The sequence below is a fragment of the Sapajus apella genome, unplaced genomic scaffold (genome assembly GCF_009761245.1).
Source record: "Sapajus apella isolate SASKATOON/1434 unplaced genomic scaffold, GSC_monkey_1.0 scaffold124, whole genome shotgun sequence".
Lineage (NCBI taxonomy): Eukaryota > Metazoa > Chordata > Mammalia > Primates > Cebidae > Sapajus > Sapajus apella.
The window spans coordinates 3496422-3520625 of NW_022437064.1; the positions used below are offsets into that span (position 1 = coordinate 3496422).

Consider the following 24204-nt stretch of genomic DNA (forward strand, 5'->3'; position numbering starts at 1 on the left):
TATTCTATTGTAGTTTTAAATAATAGTATTAGGTTGTTGCAAAAGTAATGGCAAAAACTGTAATTACTTTTGCAGCAACTTAATAAACAGTTCTAATTAATGGCATTTCTTGGCTTTGAAACAAACTGAGTAACTTAGTTTTCATACTGTATTACTTTCCCCCCTAGTTTTATGGAATCCTATCAGTGACCTCTAACTCTTTAACTCTATAGCAATCAACTTGCTGCCAGTTTTTAAATTATTCATTACTTCTAATCAGCAATAGATATTTATTTTTCTCTTTTTCAAGTCCCTTTCAGCTATCTCATCTTAAGAGAATATTCCAAGTGAAATTACAGCTGTACTTAGCTAAAAATTTACTGGGCCGTTTCTGAAGGCAGAGAGCATATCAATATGAATTCAAGTGTTTTGTTTTTGTTTTGCTTTAAAGAGCTGCAATAGAATTTACAAAAGCAAATTCCTCAATGACATACGTAAGTCCTTTTCTACAATAATTAAGAAATAATTATCAAAAATCTTAGATAGCTTATGTTTAATATCTATGGGAGAGAAATTAATAGTGCAGAGCTAAGAAAAGATTAGTTTCACTAGCCACTTTCCTAAATAATTTCCATCTCATACAACATTAGAAAATTACATTAGAACATTAAATGACATATGGAAAAAAAAACAGGTAAAAAAAGTAACAAAGTTTGAAAATGATGATTTTGTGTTTTAAAATGTTTGGTTTTTCCTCTCAGTTTCAGAAACTAATAAGGAATTACTGTCTTGTACTTTAAGCAAATTATGGTATTACATCTTGATGATTTCACTTTTCTGAACACCAGTAATATCCAAAGAAAGAGCATCTCCCTATAGCTACATACAGGGTGTGAAACCAAGGGTTTGCTCTTCTGACAAGAGATTAAAGATAAGGAAATGTTGGATGGTAAGTCATTTCTCTGACTGTTTTATCATAACTGATTCATGCAATAAAATGAAAATTTTCTTTGTTGGATTAAAGATGTTACAAGATAATCTAAACTTTGCCCTGGGGATGAGATATCGCATTTCTGACAGTAATTGTAGGGGAAATTGGGGTAAAGATGTGCATACTAATTTAGGCAATGTTCCTAGTATCCTTTTTCAGTCCTTGCAGCAATATTCAAACACTGAGTCCAGTAAAGTAAGTTACCCGTGGACATATCACTATTATGCAACAGAACTTTCAAGGTTCAGCCTTTGTCCATGTTCTTGATACCATATGCTTCCCCCTAACTTCATTAAGCACTCTATCCTCCCTGAATTCTAGATGTGACTTATTAAAGGCTGTCCTTGAGTTATAATGCTTTTTGAGAGATGAATGGTAACTATTTGTTAATTATTGATGTATCATGCACCATCTCAGGTGCGTATTGTGAGACAGCTGTCATCACAACTCTGTGGTAGCTGGTAGTTCTTTAGAAATTTTCTTCATTAAATGAACTGATGCTTTCACTGGAGACAAAAGGAAAACAGAATCTGATGTCATGATTATGCCCATATTCATTCGCACTTACAGAAGGACATCCTTTACACTGGCTCTGGAAGATCTGCCCCACAATGGGAATGGCCGTGTACTTTGAATCAACTGCTTTGATTATGGCTGTAACTTGCTTTCCAGACATCAGTCTTGGGCCTGCTTCGGTCGTCTTCAGCTCTAATTTCTGCCTGCATAACACCAAAGGGAAATACTACATTATAATCGTTCTTTTGAGTAAACAACATACTAATTGCCATTCTTTTGGCAAACAAGACATTAATTTATTCAAGTTGTATGTAGCCATGTCTTTCAAACTGTGATATCTCCAGAGGTAGCAGAAAGCTCATAAGGAAGTCTTTCTAGAGCAAAAATTGTATTAAAAGATTTGAAAGTTTAAGTTTGGATTTTCAAAATATTATGTCAAGAGTATACAGGGAAGAAAATTTGCCTGGATGCTGAATAAGATATGCGATGTCAGCTCTTTTGCATTTAGCCCAGCTTTCTGAAAATGATATCGAAAATGGTATCGTCAATACAAACATGTGTTACTTATTAACCATGACAGCTAGAAAAGCTTATTTTCCAAAAATAGTCTCAACTATATTTTTATCTGAAATACTCTTCCAGAACCTGTCTGTCATCAAAAGGTAGGCTCTACATCCCTCTCCTTGAACCTGGGTAGGACTCTGACTGCCCCAACTAATAGAGGAGACTGGAAGTAACATGTGATATCTAAGGCTATGTCTTAAAAGAGAATTCAGTTTTTTTCTGGCACACTATCAGAGCATGTGCTTCAGAGCCTTAAGCTGCCACAGAGGAAGTCTGGCTATGTGAAGCTGCCATGCTGAGGGGCCACAGAGAAATATAGAGAATTGCACAAGGAGCCTCAGTTAGTTTGAGTCTTCCCAGCCCAAGCACCACATACATGGGGAAACAACCTTTGAATAGTTTCAGCTCTAGCCAGTAACTGTCTGCAACTACATAATACATGCCTATCAAGGCCAAGGCAGGCCTGCGAATTATGTCAGAGAAAAATACAATGATTGTTGCATTTTATACCACGAAATCTGGGTGGTTTGCTACATAGCAATGGAAATCTCATATGCCTGAAAAGTACTTTAAAATATTTATTTTATATGAAAATATAAGAAAACACTATAGATATACCAGTAGTATAAGAAGTAGAATGCAAAATCCTACTCCAGATAAGACTTCTATAAAATTTCAAGCATTTTAATGAGGTAATTTTTACTAATATTTTGCATCCATTTGGTGCTAATATTAGAGCTACTCCAGATAAATTTTTTGAGAAGCAATGGCATAAGGTATAACACATTCACTGCTAGAAAACATTGTTTTCTGAATTAAAATCTGAAAATAACAGAAACTCTTAGATTTGAAATTCTAGTTCTTAACCCTGTTAGAACAATTCTGTCCAGAGAAAGGGTCTTCAATTGAAAAATAGGCCTAAATATTTAAGTTGCATAGGTCACATCAAAAATTTTGTCACATCTCTTTACTATGGAAGTTTTTATGCTTTTTAACAATGTTTTTAAAAAAAACTCTTAAGAGAAAAATTACAAATGCTACCACTTTTAACCTTAACATTAAAAACATTTGACAGAGAAATTAGAAAACAATCTAGAATGAATCAAGTATTTTGTCTTTTTAAAGCTTAAATTCTATTCAATAAATAATTGATTTTTAATAAAATTTCATTTAAAAAGTAATTATTTACCATATGGCATGAATTATTATAGATGATGTAATAAATAAAGATGAACAAGATATAATCGCTGTTTTCAAGGAGCTTACAGTTGAAATGGGAAAGCATAATAAATACAGTCATGTGCTGCAGAAGGATGTTTTGGTCGATAACAGACCCATGCATGAAGGCAGTCCCATAAGACTATGAAGCGGAAACATTCCTCTTGCCTAGTGACATCACAACTGTCCTATCATCATAGTGCAAAGAATTACTCACATGTGTCTGGCGATGCTGGTGGAAACATACCTAGTGTGCTACCGTTATATAAAAGTATAGCCCATGCAGTTACTTATACTACATAGTATTTAATAATGATGATAAATGACTATTACTGATTTATATATTTATTATACCATACATTTTATTATTATTTCAGAGTGTATTCCTTCTACTTATTAAAAATATTAACTGTAAAACAGCCTCAGGCAGGTACTTCAGGAGGTATTTCAGAAGACAGCATTGTTATCATAGGAGGTGACAGAGCCATGTGTGTTACTGCACCTGAAGACCTTACAGTGAGACAAGATGTGGAGGTTGTAAGTGCCTTCCACTGGAGGAAAACAGTGATATTGATGATGCTGACCTTGTGTAACCCTAGGCTAATATATATGTTTATGTCTTAACTTTTAACAAGAAATTTTAAAAAGTAAAAAATAAAAATAAAACATTTAAAAAATAGAAAAAAAATTTATAGATAAGGACTTAAAGAAAAAATATTTTTGTATATCTATATGATGTGTTTTGAACAATGTATTATTACATAGAAGTCAAAAAGTTAACAAAAATTAAAAAGTTTTTAAAGTAAAAAAGTTACAGTAAAGTTAATTTATGATTGAGGAAAAATGATTCTTAGAAATTCAGTGTAGCATAAGTGTACAGTGTTTATAAAGTCTATAGTAACATACAGTGATGTCCTAATCTATCACATTCACTCTTTGCTCCTTTGGTGATTCACTCAGAGCAACTTTCAGCCCTGCAAATTTCATTTATGTACCTGTTAAAGAATAAAGGTATACCTATATAGTATCTTTTATACTGTACTTTTTTTGCTGACTTTTCCTATGTTTAGATACACAAAAACTTACCATTGTGTTTAATTATCTACAGTATGCAGTACAGCAATATGCTATACAGGTTTGTAGCTTAGGAGCAATAGGCTATAACATATAATGTAGGTGTGTAGGCTGTGCCATCTGTGTTTGTGTATGTACACTCTATGATGTTTGCACAATGATGACATTGCCTAACAATGCATTTCTCAGAACTTATTCCCATTGGTAAGCAATGCATGACTACTATGTATACACACACACACACACACACACACACACACACACCACACACACACACACACACACACACAGAGATCAATTTACAAATCAAGTTTAACAATATAACAAAGAATAGCAAAGAAAAGAAAAATTTTAGCATTATCTTACTTTGATACTATTTTCCCTGTAATGGTTCGTAGGAAATTCAGCCCAAAAGCGTGTATTTCTTCTGCAAGCACAGCTATAACAAAGCTGTCTTCTATCTTATAGGTAGTGACAGATGTAGCTTTTGAACTGACACCCAAGACCTAAATGAATAAATAGCCATCTTTATAACAAGTAATCATCTTTTAAATTCTCGAATCAAGTCAAATAGCAAACTATCTTTCAGTCTACAAAAGAGCTTCCCCATTACACACATCCCTTATCACCAATACTTACAAAATATTTAAATGAGTCTATTCATTTCATTTATGTGAATTTACAGCCTAAACTAAAAACTATAAATGTTTCAAAATTATATTTCTACTTTATTCTCCTATTATATTAAATTAATCTCTACAAAATGTAATTATTTGAATGCCTCAAAGAAAGTCACATCTATCATACCTGATTTGGGGTTGTAAATCCAGACCTCTCTATTTTGCATGAATCCAAGGCCTTAATTTTGATCACTTTGTCTTGATGAGCCTGGTAGGTCACTTTACAGTTTCCAGAGATATCTTCCTAAAAAGAAAGGCAAGGGCATAATGCTTGGGATTCCTTGTGGGCCATTTGAATTCTATTGAGATGTGGCTTGAAAACTGAGGTCTCTAATACGCCATAAGGGACGCTTTTTTCTCCCCCACGATGGTAAGATACAAAGACAGGAACAAGGTTTCCAGTAGTTCATTGATTCCTTCCTATTCTCTTTGGTTGAGTCTTACTAGTGCCTTCTCATGTTTTTCAGGAATAATGTGGGATTTCCTACTTCTCTCTAAATCCAATTAGAATTAGACAAATGGCCTGGTAATAATTGAAACCTTTGATAAATGGGTAATTCTGTGGCAAGGGAGTTGATTGTTAATACTGTATCTAAATTCTCTCTCTCTCTCTCTCTCTCTCTCTCTCTCTGTGTGTGTGTGTGTGTGTGTGTGTGTGTGTGTGTGTGTGCGTGTGTGTGTGTGTAACTTCTACTAGCTGAGTATGATTAGAAATTCTTAAAATCCTGTGGGATTAACTCAAATCATCATTAGTTACATTATCAGTTTGAGTTTAGGCAAATGTATCCAATGCAGGCTCTGTCTAGCTTCTATAAGCTTTTTCCTGGGGGCTCTGCCAGCATCACAGAGGCAGAAGTCTCTTTTCTAGCAAGCTAACCAATATTCTTTTGGTCTGACCCTACCATCATATTTTTCACCCACTTATGGGCTTGTTGAATTCAGACTAAGAAACTTGGACTCCATCCAGCCTTGACTCCAGGTGTGATACTGGAAGATCCACCTAACTTCTCTAGTTTCTTCTTTTGTAAAATAAACAATGTTTGTAAAGACCAGTGGTTCCCCACATTGAAAATGCATCCAAATAATCCAGGAAGACTATTAAAATATAGATGTTGGGCCAAGCACAGTGGCTCATGCCTGTAATTCCAGCACTTTGGGAAGCCAAGGTGGGTGGGTCATTTGAAGTCAGGAGTTCAAGGCCAGCCTGGCCAACATGCTGAAACCCTGTCTCTACTAAAAATACAAAAATTAGCTGGGTGTGGTGGCACATGCCTGTAATCCCAGCTACTTGGGAGGCTGAGGCAGGAGAATTGCTTGAACCTGGGAGGTGGAGGTTGCAGTGAGCTGAGATTGCACCAATGCATTCCAGCCTGGGCCACAGAGTGAGACTTCATCTCAAAATATATATAGAGAGAGATGTTCAGGTCATCCCTGTTCTACTGAATCAGAATCTCTGGGATGAATATAGGGAATCTATATTTGTAACAAGCCCCTCCATGGTACAGTGATGTCTGGGAACCACTGGAAGGATCCCCACTAATTTCCTTTAGTATGAATAATTCTAATTCTCTCTATCTTATAATTGATTAACAAAACACTGGGGTAAAAGGCAATTGTTTCACATGTAAATGAGACTTTACTACACAATTCACCTTTTCTGAGCATTACCTTATTAGTAACTCCTCTGCTGAAATTGTGTAAATAGGAATCTTTACAAATTTTATTGAGATGCTGAATTTTTAATAATATTGTTAAGTACCTCATTGGTGGTTCCAGAGCTTAACTGTGTCTGAAATAGGCTAGCCAGGCCTCTCTTGATATTTTCTATGGCCACTGGCTCATTTTGATATGAGTAGAACTCTTTGACCTGGTAGGGAAAGGGAAACAGAAAAAACATAAATGAAGCGAAAATGCGTCATTTATCAGATTAGTTGAATAAGTGTCAGGCAAGGTCAGATCCTTACCTGTATTAATCCTGGAAGAAAGAGATCTGACACTCCAATTCTGCAATTTCCTTTTTGTGAAAAGAAGCTATTTAAATCTCTGCGACCATCAGAATATGAAGTTTAGGGAGACTGATAATGAAGGCTCCGTGCACAATGGGTACAGCACTGGGAAAGAACACTGATATAGGCTGGGAGCCTCATGAAAACAAGGATTGCCCAAGGAAGAGAAATGATAAACATTCTGTTTGAACATGTCAGCATGTTCTCTACCTGTAACCAAACTTGAAACAAAAAATAACTAAGGCTTAAAATTTAAAAGGTTCATGGAAAAAATGGCAATCACTACCTTTGAGGTTCTCGAGATGGCATAGCCTCCATGGGCTATCGAAAGGCTCTAGGCATGGCCATAATACCCATGGTCAATATTTCATGCGGGCACTGTTCCTCACTCTCTGGAGTATTTACGTTGGTACTGGGTAAAATATATATATACACATACACATATATACAGAAGGTTGGAAAATTCGAGGTTGAGATTGCTACTGCTGCATAACCTGCCCCAGGCACTGCTTTCAGGTTCCCAACAGAAGGCAGAGAAAGGAGGTTGAAATGAGGAGGGTGACTGTGATTTGGCAGGAATAGTAAGCCACTTAGCTTTGTTTTATCACCCTTGATATTTATAGGCACAGAGATGATAACAGTGTCTTATGCTATTTTGATCATTTAACTCATGTTTAAAAAATAAGGATAAAATTACAAAGTGAATTTTCTGGAAAGTAGCTTGTTGGTTTTTACCCTGTAGACTTCAAATGCATCACAAAATTTAGAAACAGAGGATAGATATGTGTCCCCTGTAAAAATTCCTAAGGTCTATGATAATTATAGCTGAGCACTTCTACCAGAAATATCCTGAATGCCTTCCTAGTACTTTTTAAAACCAACCATAGTTTCTCAAGTAAAACATAAAGCTCAATAATTATGCAATGAATCCAAATAACACCAAGCTCAATAATTTAGCCTACATAAAAACTCTCTTGTGTTTTAGAAGAAGAGAATAATTTGCCTGAATTAACCAAACAAGTGTCTCAAATCTCTATTTTTACTTTCTACATATACTCTGCCTAGTGATGAATTTACTAGGCAGTAAGTTATCTGGCAATCAGTTTTAGTCATTACACTGGTCTAACTTATAAATGTTGGAATAGTGTTTGTCCGGCTTAGAAAGGAACTGGAATAATGACCTCAGTGTCTGAAAATTCACAGTATCATATTCTCAAACAAATCACTGGCAATATCTCAGACCCAAGCCTGAGTTTCTGAAGTTCTATTTTATAAACTATATCTCCTGTCCCTTAATAATCACAATGTAATTTCCTTTTCAAATATTTGGAAGTATATTTCCAGATATCATGACTATTAGAAGTTCATAACTAGATTGCCCCAAAATAGTCAGGAGTGTTTACTCAGTGGCAATACACACGTCTATATGGCCCATGTCTTTTTGGTACGAATCTTGAAGACTTTAGAAAGCAAGATGATCTCCTAAGTGGGAAAAATACCATTATTGTCACCACCATGTCACTTTCCTTCCAGGTTACAAAATGTACCTGAACATTTTTAAAGTTTTACATAAAATGTAAGGAAAGCCAGTTCTTGGATTTAATCTTTGGACTATGCATAAGGTTAAGTGCTTATCTGTTACTGACCCACTGCTACGGATCAAGTTTTGATCTTGACCTCTGGATCCCTTAGAAAACGGTGTTAGAGCCTTTTTTCCCTCCTAGCAGGCAGAAAGATATAAACTGTGAGACACGCACAAATTTTTTTTTCATCCTATTAGTTTTTATTGCTTCCCCAGAACTAGAAAAATGGATACATCTCTTTTTCTTTTATATGACTGGTACTTCTAGGGTCTAAATTCTGTTTCTTTGGTGTAGGCTGATGAGATCCAAAGTGAAGATACTACTGATATCCATACCAGCTAAATGTCAAAACTGTTAGAATTGAGCTGCCTTGTAATCCTTTCAAAAAATGATAATATGAAGTCAGAATTTTGCAGTTCAAGCCACATGGCTGTCACAGCAATAATCTTAAATTCATTATTTCACAACAGGGACTGAGTTAAGTTTTATTATACTCAGGCCATAAAGCTGATTACTTCATTCAGCATTGAAATTAGTTCTGAACATTCAAGAGCACAGGGCTCTTATCTAAATTCACAGTCCTCAGAGCTTCCAAAGAGCAGCAGCAGGTACTGTATGTCCTGATTACAAACAAAATCTTTAATCCAAGGAAACCACATCTAGAGGGAGACTGGGAAGATGGGAGGGAAGGAGGTGCAGTGCCTCTTTCAGCCAAATATGAGGGGCCAGTTTCCTCTTGAAATCAGTAGGCATCATTCATATTTTCCTTAGGAAGAAGATGCCTTTCTCCACATCTTCCTTTATATATATTTTAAGAATAAGAGGAGACAAAATTCCATTAAGTGGCCAAACAGTAAAAATAATAAAAAGAATCCCAGCAAACAGGGATTAGTCATTTTATCTTTGATATCTATCTAAGATAAATCATAGCTAGGAAATGACACATTGGAGAACAAACAAGTAAGGAAATATATAACAAGTTTCAGAAGAGCTTTCAAGGTGTCACATTTCTTTTGGCAGTTCAGTGTGTATACAAGAGCCATGCTGATTTAGAGAGCAAATCAATACGTGGAAACAAAACAAAATAAAGGTCCAACTCAGCAGTCACAAGGTTAATTTAATCAACACAAAGCCAAATCCAGAAACGGAAATCTGGTAATTATCCAGTTAATTGGATTAGCATTTCAGGCCAAAAAAAGAATCCATGGTATAACTTGAGGTGTCTTTCACTCATGAGCGTTAATCAACTTAATCAGATAACTATCATGCTTCCAACTTAATGATTTGTAGACAAAACTAGAGTCATGCCCACTTATGTACGGAAGATGAGTGGGCATGGAAAAAAGAAAATGTGCAATGAATATGTATCTAAGCATTTTGATGGACTCTCTTTTAAAATGTAAATATGAGAGCCTCAGATGGGAAAGGGAGAGAGGGGGAGTTCTGGAAGGATGAAAATTACATGCTGATGAGCATCCTTGAAAGCACAGAAACTTCAGGGAACAAAACTTAATTTGAGCCTGCAATAGAAAATGCTCTCTAAGAAAATAGCCCATCTGCAGTTTACTCTGTCTGTCCATAATTTCTCTTATAGTATACTGAAATGATTTTAATGATCTTTCTGATAGTGACGTGGCCGAAACTTCCTGTTGGCTTCTTAGTCTTCATTGTTAAGTATTTTCCAACAAATACTTTCCTATATACTTGAAAGATACGGTGACGTACTTTAACCTGTGGTTACACTAAATCATCACAAATCATAGCTCCTCGAGAATTGGCCCATTGGCGTTACTAAAATAATGATGTGGCAGTTCCGTCCTAGCCTTTGAACAGTGAGAGTACTGAGTCCTTTCATGTGTGTATCAGAAGACTTTGTACTCAGCTGCTACCAAAGGAGCTATAAAATGATTGATTGTCATTAAGACTATAAATGCAAATAATATCTATGAACTCAAGGGTCTTGCCACATTGGAAACTCAGAGAAGAAAATAATATTTCACGGGGTTAACAAAATTGAGCCATATGAAAATCAAATAAATCAACTGATCTCATGATATAAATAAAGAACACTATAAGTCAACCAAAGAGGCAGGCATATCTCCAAATACTTTCCAGCTGGAAGACAGTAGACATAGAAGTTTGAGCATAGACTCTGTTTCAAATCCCAACTCCACCACCTGCCAGTTGTATGACCACAGGCAAATTTCCTAACTTCTCTTAACTTTAGTTTCTCATCTATCACAAGAAGGTGATAAGACAGCCCTTACTGCTCAGGGCCATTATAAGAATAAAAGAGACAATTTGTGTAATGCTTTTTGTCAGCACCTAGCACACAGTAAGTGCTCAGTACATTTTAGCTATTATTAGGTAAACAATAAGTAAAACCTTTCTCAAAGTTCAATTCAGTTGAACTCCACATAATCTTATTCATCACTTATTTTAGAAGCATCTATGTTGAGTCCCCACTATGAGCAAGCTGCTGAATAGACAAAGCTACAACTCTGCCCATGAGAAACTTACTCTGAATGTGGAGAAACAAGACATAAAAAGCAAATGACAATACACTGTGATAAATACTTTGATAGAAATAGGCTCAGGGGTTTGGAAAGATGTTGGGAAAGGCTTCATAAAATACTCAGTGCAAGGCATGATTCTGGGTGCTTTGGGGAAGGAGGAAGTGGAAGAGCATGGAGGTGAAGGGGAGAGGCTGAAAATTGGAATTTTTTCTATCCAAAACCCAAAATCTAGCAATGAACACAAATGACCAAAAAGAAAGTGATAAGTGTCCTGAGTGAGCTGCAAAGTGCTAAGAGTATTTTGAAGAGTGATGGTTATTTCCAGCTAGCTGGAAGGGTGTAAGCTTTATGACAGAAGTGGCATGTGGGCAGTCAGAAACATGGCAAGTATTCTGACAAGTGGAGAAGAGAAAGCATTCTTTTTTTTTTTTTTTTCTTTTTTTTTTTTTTTTTTGAGACGGAGTTTCGCTCTTGTTACCCAGGCTGGAGTGCAATGGCACGATCTCGGCTCACCGCAACCTCCGCCTCCTGGGTTCAGGCAATTCTCCTGCCTCAGCCTCCTGAGTAGCTGGGATTACAGGCATGCGCCACCATGCCCAGCTGATTTTTTGTATTTTTAGTAGAGACGGGGTTTCACCATGTTGACCAGGATGGTCTCGATCTCTTGACCTCGTGATCCACCCGCCTCGGCCTCCCAAAGTGCTGGGATTACAGGCGTGAGCCACCGTGCCCGGCGAGAAAGCATTCTTGAGGATAGTGATTCATATTTGGTTGTAGGAGAGGTGAAAACACAAGATTTCTTGTGAGTTAATTTTTAGTACTTCACATAAAAATGTGCATCGTGATTAGCAATATACATATCTGAAATGTCCAAAGTATTTGTTTTCAAATACTTTAGTTGAAAATAAATAAAGTATTACTTTATCAGTATACTGATAAATATCAGTTTATCTTTATTTTGAATTTAGAAAGTTAAAGTTTAGAGATGTACAGTTAGAACTATAATGTTCCTTTCTGTTTTCCTGCTTTTGTTTCTAAAATTGAGCTCTCATCTTTACTGACACATTTTTATGTACGTCAACACACTATCTGTAATTTTCATAAACCCACATATGTAATGCCTAATAATTCACTGATCACAATTGTTTCTCAATTCCAAATTTATTAAGACCATTTTAATTTACTAGAATCAAGCCATAAGGAATGCATACTTATAGAATCTTTAAAACAGATTTTCAAATAGCTATTATAAAGTGTTCGTTATTTTAACATATAAAATGTATGTCATATTTTTAAAATAATTTCCAGAAGCTTTAAAAAAAGACCTCTACTTTAGACTTGTTGTACCCTTAAGCTTTAACCCTGTACTTTAGCCAGATATTAATAATCTCATAACAAATCAATATTACTAATCTCAGATCATTTCAGTCTCATAATTTGTCTCCTTTCCTGAATTTATCCAATCATGTTGTGTTGCCTTGCTTTGTTACATTATCTTTGTAATCCCTTATAACTTGATAAGAAATTTACCTTTTGATAGTGCCTCTCATCCATAAAAAAATACTTGATTCTACCATAAAGACTTCCAGAAAAATAGGAAACAAATTGGCTAGTAAATATAAGGGAACTCAGGGCATTGATTTAGTTTGGAAACATTTAATTTACAACCTCAGCTCTTTAGTTCTTGAAAAAATTCCATTTACCATAAACATAGTTATAATGTGATTACGTCAAAATAATATCTACTAAGGGGAAGAAAAATACGAAGTTGGAGAAAAAGATGTGGAACCTTAATGCCCCTTTACCTTTCCATGGATTAGATGAAGGAGCATAGGTCTTTGCAGAGCTTCCAAGTTTTCCTTTCCTATGATTTTAGGTGGACTTTTTCCTTTGAAGATGCTCTTCTCTCCTCTCTGCTGATTCACATTTTCAACATTTACATCCTTCATCTGGAGTAACAGAAAGAAACCTGTTAAAAAAAAAACTTCCTATGTCTGTCTTCATCACCGTATCTCAGAACATAAAATGGTAAAGGAACAGACAGAGTTGGCCACAATTTCTTCTGTCATTTTTCAGTTCAGATTTACAGGACTTTGCCACGCACTTTAAAAGAATAGAGAAGGTATTTAAAAACTAGGTTTTTTAATAAGGCCAAAATAGCAATACTTAAAGAACTCTGTGACTTTAGTCTTAAAATAACTGTGACTTGAACGTGGTTCTTTCCTATCATTGTCACTTTTCATTTGTTTTATGTGGTTGCAGTCTGCCTGATCACTTCACTTTCTTTACCACTTGTTGGAAAGAAACCCTGCCCCGTTCTACCTTATCTGTATAAGTAAAAATAAAGTCTAATTACTGAATAAGGAGGAATATAATGTTTTCTGGACAATAGTTTACTGTTGTATTGAGAAATGGCTCAGAGAGGTGAATGCTGATGCTTTGATCCAACCTGGAAAACACAACAGCAATTAGGGACATCCAAAGAAGCAAAGACCACTTGTAAATGTATTGCTATGACACTTCATTATAAAGGACACTTGATCTAAGTACTTTGCCCTGTGTGTCTATTTCACACTAAGATGCAGAAGAATAACTGACTTTACTAAAGAAATCTATTACCTTTGCGTTCTTGAGAAGCAAATAAGGGAATCACCATATATTACAATTGGAAAAGGCCCCACAGACCATCTAATTTGGCCTCCTTTTTGAACACATAAATCTAAACCATTTTAACTGACCAAACATTGTCGTCCAGGGGAGTACTTGCTTCCTTCCTCAGGAAGAATACAGAGTAGGTTTACGCTCTCTTCAGAAATTCCACCTGTTTTATCAAGGAATGCAGGAAGCTCCTAACTGATCTCCTCTTGAATTAGAGCAGTCTCAACTGTTTTTCATACAACATGGATTCTTGACCCTTCTCTCCCAGAACATTTTGAAAAAACTCTAGCATAGAATTGAACATCATACTCTGGTCGGTTACCAATATATACCTTCTATTGGTCTGTTTCAACAATTTGGAAAGATCAGTTCACTTTTCATCATCAAAACCTTCGAATACATAGGTCTGCTTATTTTAGTGATAGATAACAAACGAAACGGATGTATAATCAAGAATTCAAAACAAGTGCTGTTGGCCGGACGCGGTGGCTCAAGCCTGTAATCCCAGCACTTTGGGAGGCCGAGGCGGGTGGATCACAAGGTCAAGAGATCGAGACCATTCTGGTCAACATGGTGAAACCCCGTCTCTACTAAAAATACAAAACATTATCTGGGCATGGTGGCGCGTGCCTGTAATCCCAGCTACTCAGGAGGCTGAGGCAGGAGAATTGCCTGAACCCAGGAGGCGGAGGTTGCGGTGAGCCGAGATTGCGCCATTGCACTCCAGCCTGGGTAACAAGAGTGAAACTCCGTCTCAAAAAAAAAAAAAAAAAAAACAAGTGCTGTCAAATGGTACACTTCTCAAAAACTGCTGACAACTAATCTTTGCATTTATCTGGTAGAAAATGCCCACCGTGATTTGGATCAGTTGGTCGTCATCACCATCAGGATTCCTCCACAGTAACGCCACATCCACATTGGAGGAAATGCGGTAGCCCACATTGCCGTGCAGTTTTCCTTTGCCCCGATCAAGAATAACTTCAATGGAGTACGTGAGCTTGTATAGCCGGTCATTATTTAATGAGAGACCAGTTGTGTGACCTGCATAAAGACAGTGACACCTATCAAGTTTTCATTGTAAGGGAACATGCTGTGGCACCATCAGTGTATTCCTCTACCACAGTGGGGCTCAGGAAGCTTGGTAAATATTCACTGATTCAAACATGGTTCTAATTCATCTGCTGAAATTATTGGCTTGAAAAACATAGATAAACACATAAACAAACAAACAAGGTCCCATTTCAGAGAATCTTAGTTTGCATTCCAAATCAATTAACAGACAGTGCCATGGGTAAACTATAGATTTTTTTGTTTGTTTAAATGCCATTGTATTTCTCTTAATTATATGAATATGAACTTAAGTAGAGGACCCACCAGGAATTGCTTTATAAATTTAATATGAGCCATTTGTAATTAACATATTATTTAAATGCAAGCAGATCAATGCCAAAGTAATTTTAGAGGTTAGAAGGAAGTTCTTTAATTTGGATATTTTTAATATTTAAGGAACATCTCTTCAGTTCATTTATTAATGTAATTAGCAAACTTTTAGTACAAAGGTACATCTCAGGGTTGCACATATGTAACTTTAAATCAGCTGTGCCTAAACAAAATAATGTTTCACTACATGAAATCTTAGGGCAGGCTTAAATTTGGCATGGGGTAATTTTAAAAGATCAAATAGTATACAAATCTGTACAGTGAGGCAAGAAAACTGATGTATAAATGAGTTCACACACTATCCAATTCGGTTTATCTAACCCAAAGAAATGCCAAGGAGCAAGTCTTTCCCATGGATGACTTATGGTCACATAAAGTTTTTTCCTTTTGTGTATTTTCTATCTATGGCTCTTAGGAGGTAGTTAAAAAAGACTTCAGTTTGCCTTATTCTTGTAATAGACCAACATACTCTTTTTTCTCTCAGGAAATATATATATGGGGAGACATACAGAAAAAGGGTTTGGGGTGACTAGACCAGAAGCAAAGCAGCCGAGAATGGTGACAGCATAAACTACTTTGCAATACCAAAAAATTAAGAAAACCTCTGAAACATCCTTACCCACCTACACAGTAACAATCTGTTCACTGTCTCTCCTATCTACAACAGCATGTACTTGCCCAGAGGAAATGGTGGTCAAAAATACATCATCTGCATGTTATGTGTATTACTTATTTAATCCTAATAAAAATCTAATGAGGTAGACACCATTATTAGTCTCATTTTTTTAGGTGAAGAAACTGAGGAGATACAGAAACTATATAATTTACCTAATATGACCCAGGTAATTCATCATGGAGACATGACATTTTTTTTTTGAGACAGAATCTTACTCTGTCGGCCAGCTGTAGTGCAATGGTGTTATTTTGGCTCACTGCAACCTCCGCATTCCGGATTCAAGCAATTCTCTTGCCTCAGCCTCCTGAGTAGCTGGGATTACAGGCATGTGCCACCACGCCCGTGTAATTTTTGTATTTTTAGTAAAGACGGGGTTTTACCATGTTGGCCAGGCTGGTCTCGAACTCCTGACCTCAGGGAATCCACCCGCCTTGGTCTCCCAAAGTGCTGGGATTACAGATGTGAGCCACCATGTCCAGCTGGAGACATGATTTTAATACAAGTTGTCTTTCTCTAAAGATGATGCTCTTACCTATACTATATATTTCTAAAACTTTAGGTTGAATTCTTTTCCATTCCTAGGCAGTGAGCTAGGAATTTATTCATTCATTTAACTAGGATATACTGAGTACCTGTTGAATAGTAAGCACATTTTAAGGCTCTGGGGTTATACCAGTTAACAAGCAGAGAAAGTTTCTTCTTCTTTCTTTCTTTTCTTTTCTTTTTTTTTTTTTTTTTTTTTTTTTTTTGAGACAAGGTCTCACTCTGTCACCCAGGCTGGAGTGCAGTTGTGCGATCTCAGCTCACTGCAACCTTCATCTCCAGGCTCAGTTGATCCTCCCACCTCAGCCTTCTGAGTAGTAGAAACCATAGGCTTATGCCACTATGCCCAGTTAATTTTTATATTTTTGTAGAGACAAGGTTTTGCCTTGTTGGCCAGGTTGGTCTTGAACTCCTGAGCTCAAGCAATCTGCCCACCTCAGCCTCCCAAAGTGCTGCGATGACAGGCATGAGCTACCACATCCGGCCATCAGACAAAGATTCTGCTCTCATGGAGTTTACATTTAAATTTGATGAAGAAGGACAATAAAAAAATGCATACGTGAGCAAGTTATACAGTATGTTAGAAGTGCTCATGAAGAAAACTGAAGCAGGAAAGGGAATGGAGATGCTGAGGGAAAAACCTCTGTGGAAAGGTGATATTTTGGGCAAAGATTTTCATTGAGCCACGTGGATACCTGTGATATTTTGGGCAAAGATTTTCATTGAGCCACATGGATACCTGTGGGAAGGGCATCCCCCTCCTCCAACTCCTACCCTTTCTACCCCTTTCCCTCACAGAGAAAACAGCAAGTGCAAAGGCCCTGAGGAGGGCTCCTGCAGGCATAACGAGGAAGAGCAGGGAGACCAAACAGGCAGGAACTGAATAAGTAAAAGATACAGTGAAGGACATGAGGTCAAGGAGGTACCTATGGGTGGCAGGAAGATTTGGGGAGTTTGCGTGAAATGGGATGCTGCTGGAGAGTTTTCAGTAGTGAAGTCACATAATCTGTCATACCTTCAAAGAAAAGAGATAAGGATTTTCACAGGAATCAAAAGAGTCTGGAGAAGGAAGTATGAAAGGATTTAAATGTGTATACACAAAACCAAGCTGTGTCCAAACTCCAGGTCAGGCAGAAGCTGAGGTGTGAGATACAGAAGGCAAAGAAAGTCAGGAAAATCCTTCAAGGGGATGGAGGCTGGGATTCCCTCCTATCTCTAACTCTTCTGCATTTTAAATGGGGACTCTATGGCAGTGTCAAACACTGGCTTTCTGGTCAGGAAAAGTATTTTGGTCAGGAGGCCTTCTTTTTATGACACCTATCAAATTCCACATGTTGTCTTATCTAATCCTCAGAACAATTCTGAAAAGTAAGCATTCTGTGATTGCAGATAGAAGTTGCCTCCAAGTTCAACCCAATATAGTAAATATAATGCAGATTTGATGTTTAAATTTACCAAAATCCAAGTTTTGCGGACTACATTAAGGTATCTCCTGATTAAAATAACTATGAAAAATTTGTAGGAAGGTAACTTTTCTTAAATTCCATAGCTTTCCAGACTATTACATTATTCACTTTTTTTCTTACCTCTACTTTACTGGCCATACTATAAAACAATTTTTGACTACGATTTGGAAATTGTAAAGCAAAGGAAAGAATGGGTCTTTTTCCCTCCAAACTGTTTTCTACCTCTTTCAACTGGAGATAAAGCCTAAAATGGTTCAATGACGTGGACTGTGCTACAGTGTCATTCTTCTTATACTTTCCTTTTTCATAAGTATTTCTCTAATGATGTTTTGCAGAGAACTGGCAACACTGGGCATTGGGGCATGTCCCATTTACATTGTCGACTTAATTCCTTTTGTAGGATATTGCTCTTCAGAGTATCTATAATAATATTTTTTGATAACTAATATTATATAAAACCAAAACAGAAATAAATATTAGCCAAAAAAAAATCAGAATCTCTGTAATTTGCCCTTTAAGTGCATTTAGAATTTTTAAGTAACTTAAAAACAACTGTTAGTTTTGAATCTTCAAGAAATATTTTAAATACTCATGTGTCAGATTTATATGAGTACAGAAACTGATAACTGGCTTAGTCAAGAAGACAAAGCAGAGATAAATTAATGGTGAGGTTTGAAGAGATGTGCAATGATGATAAGGGTGATAGGTAACAGCATTTATGAACCCAACAGAAAACTTAAAGGTCAGAAGTAAAAAAAAATAGGATGAAGGGTAAGAACAATAAGGAACTGGAAGATAATCAATAAAATTGGACTAAAAATTAAGGATGAGGTGAGGGATTGAGAGAAAGACGAAATGAAGGAAGTGTGCATGTTTAAAGGTGTCAAAATTAAACAGAAGGTTAAAGTACGATACAAGGAAAACCCAGAGAAGGCACTGAAAACAGTCTGACCACTACAAAGGATAACTAAGAAAAGGTGGGGAAAACTTGAGTCTTTAGAAGTTCACACAGCAAATCATATAGATCTTCTATCGTAATCCTAACACCCTCTTCAAATTCCAATCTGCCATTCAATTTTTGTTAGTTTCTAACCTGCCCTCAACATCCACTCAGATCTGAGGATTTACCAAACAATTGCATTGGTAGTTTAGAGATGAGTTTTGAGGCAATGAGGCATGGGATCTCCACATTTTAAATGGACTGATTTTAAGGTAGACTCTTCACAAATAGTTTGCTAATTAATGTCAGTTGTTACCAGAGCAAAGAATCTATCATTAAATCATGGTACCATAAAACAAAAAGTTATGCCATCTAGGTAAAGAAGCTCTCAAGTCATGTACTTTTAATTTATGATATCGGTATAAGCAAGTTGTACCATGATGCTAATGAAGCTTTAGCTCTCTTGCCCAGGATCCTTCCAAAGACTCCAGAAGAGGACCCTAGCAATGTTTCCACTTGCCATATCTTTTTTCAGTAACCTTTGCAATAGTAAGGTATTTTTATAGTCTTTTCTCAAAGGTGGCCCCTAAATTATATATGCTTCAAGCTTTAAAAATCTAGATGTACCACTAAGCTTGTACACAACAAACTGTAGCTATCTATCACATTCTAAATCACATTTTCCCATATATGCCATTTCCCAATTATGCCATTGTCTAGTGTATATGTGTATTGAAATCTTTTATAAGTACATTTGAAAACATGACATCACCCAATTTTCTAGTTTATAGGATGGGAAAACAGGAGAAGCTCATAAGTACCATGCCTCAATTATTTTTCTCAAAAATGGTATTAGGTTTGACACTATGGTATTAAAATCACACATATTTTGACTACTCAACAGTTTATTTGGCAGATGAAATAATAAGCTCTCTATATAACAACTCTCAGTCAGATATAATTTATAAATCTTTTTCTCATTGTGAAAAATTTCTTTTGTCCAAGTAAGAATGTATGTTTAAATAGTAAACATTTTAGAAACTGGTGAAAATATTATCTTTATTTAGTTCAAGAACCTAAAGTGTGATTTGCTTAGGTGAATTGGTTTAAATTTAACCCTCTATTGCTCCAATAATGTAGATTAGGTTTTTTCCCTCATGTGGAAATTTCCTATAGAAAAAATCCTGAGGCAAACTTTAAGATCAAAAGCCACGTTTATCCCTAACACGTTTGAGAAGTTTATTAATGAATTGTTTTCTATCAATTACTTAGAGTACATGGTTTTAAAATTGGTCCCTATAATGCTAAGTTGTTGGGTCAATTGTTTCTAATAGTGTGTCTTCTTTAAAAACTCTAAAAAGTGATCATTTTACTAGTACAGCATTTGGAAATGTGATGTTTAGAGTCTAGCTGATCTGAAACAAGATTCTATGTTAATACATTACAGTTTTTGAAAATCATTCCTCACAAAATGTTTGTCTCTTGCCCTTTCAATGGAATTAATTTGTATGAATTTTTAAAATCAGTTTCATCTTAAAATAGAAACTGTAAGCAGCAACATTATTTTTCCAAAGATAATGTCTTATTTCTTAAATCTATATCATAAAATTTAATTTCCTTTAATTCACTATGAATTCTATCATTTTTGAATTGTAACAGAATTAAATACATGTTGTGCCATTTCATTCATAATTCTTTGGCAAAATCAAACGCCTTTTTCATTGGGTCTAATTCTTCTTGATGTCACATTGCTAAGCAACTAGAAGAAAATTTAAGAACTGGGTTTTAAAAAAAAAAATCCTCATTTACAATTCAAATGAAGGAGCTGCATTCAGTGTGACCAACAGCAGCAGGTAACAATAGATGGCATCTTTTTTCCTCCTTTTAAAAACAGACCATGAATGAGAAATTGAAGCAAGAACACACTGGTCTGAGGAACTGAAACTAAAGGAAACCTCTGTTTTCTTAACATTTGTAGGGATTTGAATTTGATTTTCATTTCAACTCAGTCATGCTTTCACAAACATTCCAACGTTACGTGGTTTTGAAGATAGTTTAGTTAGAAACTCTTTGACTATTCACACACACAAACACATACACGCACGTATCCACCTCCCACCCCAAAGACTGAAATTAAAGTCTAGCAAAAAGCAACACAAACTTACCTTTAACAGAAGCTGAATATGAGGAAATGAAGCAGAGAAAAAGCACAGCAAGAAGAATCATATTGACCAGCGACCCTCAACTGCATCCAGTGCCCAGCTAGGAGTCACTGAGAAGTGGACTCTCTGAATGGCAGCCAATGAGGGAGTGACACTCTTCAGAACCTGCAACAATCATGTTTATCTTTGGAGAAAGGTCAGACTCCAAACTCCAAACTCAGGACCTAAGTTCACGGAAGGGCTCACTATTAATGATTAAACGTAGGTGGGCTGCAGTTTCCAATTTCTCACTTTTTCCTTTTTTTTAACCCAATGAGGAAAATTGAAATGTTTTCATGTTTGAGCGCTAAACCAAACCATTCTACCATCCTATAAATGCAGAAGTACTGAGGGACATTTGAAGAAAAAAACTTTCTGCGTAATATATAATTATCATTATGCCAGTAATAGTTAACTGCCAATATTCACATTACAATACCATGTGGGCGGGTAGTAAGGATTCTCAAACTGAGCTAAACCTAACTAAATTTTATTATTTCTTGTATGGACATCTTTGATGTTTTTATGCTATTTGTATGCTATTACAAAAAATTCACTCTGAATTTCAGGATTTAAACTATTAAGTCATACCACCACCAATCATTTCAAAATAATGTTAAAGTAGATAGAACTTTCATGAAACATAGATGATTCTTCCTATGTGTGAAACTGTATGACGTCGGAGCAAATCAGCATTGTCTGTCATTAGCATACTAGCAAGCCAATTGAGTATTTTGTAGTAGACCGCTATTTGTGGTCTGTGACAAGACACATTTGTCTGAGTCCACAAACTGGCTGGATGCAGTCCTGTCCTTTCTGAACCCCATTTCTAGGAAGAGATTAAGAGGAGGAATTCCAGCTTTTAGTTCTTTTGCTACAGAATATTAACAAGAAAACTTCTGTAGAATTAAATACCCTAGTATGGCTAAGGTCGTACTAACTAAACCAATTCTTGTCCCTAGAAACTCTCATGAGAAAGACCTGATATGAACAAAACCTACTAAAAGGAGGTAGCTTAGGCAATATGTGGGAATGTTTTGGCGTGGAAGGGAAAAATGTGCCACCAAAGGGCTATTTGAATGTACTTTAAAATATTTAGGACCATATTTTATTATAAAATGAATTCTTAAATCTATCCTGGTCACTCTCAAAACCCTTTTCTCAAACCCTAACCTTGAGCTTAAATCTTCAAGACAATCTAGCTAAAAGATAGCAGACTTAATAGGGACACAACAAAATTTAAAATTTAAAAATCTACAAAGTTAAGCATAGTTCCTCTTGAATTATATCTTTGTATAAAGAGCAAAAGATGAAAATTGTTTCTTATCCTCTATTGAGATTAGAATTTTATTTGCTATCACAAATTTTGTATAAAATACACAGCTACAGTACCTAGCAAAAATAAATTGTTTGGTTGGAAATATCACCTTAGAGTGATAAATACGAAGTTTTCCTGGAGTTAAACAGAAAAGTAGCTTTGTTAAAGAAACGTAAGTTTTTGTGAATTGTAGGGATTATGAATACAAGGTAATGTGAACGTTGCTTTGTTGCTTTCCATTTGAATAGAGTGCTACAGGTTTCCACAATTTCTGTAATACATACTTAGGGACATAAAACCATTATAGTCACTTGAACTTTACTTATATATTTATTTAAATTAAAGGCTAGTTTCTATCATATTTGATTGTATGAGAACTGTCCTCATGCATTTTCATTTGAAGCTCACAGTTATAAGACCTTTAACGTTTGTGGCTAGACTATGTGGTGTATGATACGTGTCCTTCGGGTAAAGTACTATTTGTTGTCAGGTGTTTACCAGAGTCCAACCAATAAAAGACATATCATTATTGCCTAACAAACTAAATTCTATTTCATTTGAGCATTTGATTTCCACTAGAAAGCTCCTATGAGTCACTGTATTAAGTAGTCCTTTCAACATAAGATGTTCAAATAAAGCTGTTTCTGCTGGTTTTAAATAACATCATCCTTTTATAGAATATAAACTTATAACTTTTTTCTTTTTACAAGGACATTTTAGAAAAGACTTCTTGAGATTGTTTCATTACAGATGAAATAAGAATGCCAAACCCTTTCCAAATTCAGTGAACTATGTGTATCAAAGAAGTATTCTCTTCTGTTACTCTGTTGATCAAGCACAGCAAACACTGTGCAAGTATGGGCACTACCTCCTAAAACTCACCAGCTATTTCACATGACATGTGAAGCAGGGCAGAAGCAAAGCATAGTAAAAAAAACAAGAGCTGCCATCTTTGGAAAATTTATTATATACTTTTTGTTAGTCACTTTAAATTTTTATAGTAATTCTTACAACAGTCATTTGACATATTAGAAAAATGAGTCTCAGATTAATTTACTGAAATGATTTTAGGACTATAGAAAAATAAAGCTTGAAACCTAGACCCAAGTGTTTTTCTTTGCTTAAAAAATGTTACAGGTTGGGGGAAGTGAGAAAAAAATTGATTTCTTGCAGATGACATGAAATTGTTAATTGGGACTGTCTTCATAGTAAGTCATGACAATTTTGTATGAAAACTAACAGGGACCTTGATATTTGTGAATTTGTGGTTAGATATTCAGGCTGAACATATAGGGATAAAAGTTGATCTATGCTAGTTAAATCGAAATAAAATTATATATTTTAAAACAATCCTATTGCAATGAAATTCCTTGGTAGGACATGACACTGTGAAATATTTGCTAACTTCCATTTGCATTGATAAATAAGGAGACTATGAAATAAAGACGGATGATTAATTCCAAAGTACAGTTGTGTTTCTGTTGAGTGTCAGAGGTTGTCAGTAGTTAACGTATTTTCTTAGATTAGAAGACAAACGAACTTCACCCCAGTAAAGGTTGGAAGGAAATACATTACCCTACTAGATATAGATATAGAAAGTCAGGATGTACAAAAGCTATGTGAAAAAAAAAAGTCCCTTTATAACATTGAAACACATTGTTCTTAGAAAGAAGTATGACATTAATTTAAAAAAATTAGAAGGACACTTTAAGTTATCCCTACATGGTCATAACAATTTAAAATTGAATAGTATTTTCAATTCAATGAGGGAGGTTAGCATTTTGAAGCAATCTTGAAAAAATTTTTAAGTTAAAAATATTCTTAATTTGATGACT

At 35.6% G+C, this 24204-nt stretch overlaps 1 protein-coding gene across 2 annotated transcripts in view; it reads right to left on the reverse strand.

Annotated features, from left to right (window-relative positions):
* MTTP (microsomal triglyceride transfer protein) overlaps nt 1-21274 on the reverse strand; it is a 48242-nt gene extending 26968 nt beyond the window's left edge. The window contains exons 1-7 of one of the 2 annotated variants that reach the window (XM_032261538.1): nt 21016-21274; nt 14639-14826; nt 12933-13076; nt 6782-6889; nt 5150-5266; nt 4709-4848; nt 1539-1689 (exon numbers count right to left, since the gene is read on the reverse strand). In XM_032261538.1, the coding sequence (XP_032117429.1) occupies nt 1539-1689; nt 4709-4848; nt 5150-5266; nt 6782-6889; nt 12933-13076; nt 14639-14826; nt 21016-21076 (909 nt within the window). In that variant the 5' untranslated portion in view covers nt 21077-21274. Of the gene's footprint in view, nt 1-1538; nt 1690-4708; nt 4849-5149; nt 5267-6781; nt 6890-6986; nt 7036-12932; nt 13077-14638; nt 14827-21015 lie in introns of those variants that run through there. The other variant, XM_032261539.1, reaches the window with a different exon arrangement.
* Nucleotides 21275-24204: the final 2930 nt, after the last annotated feature.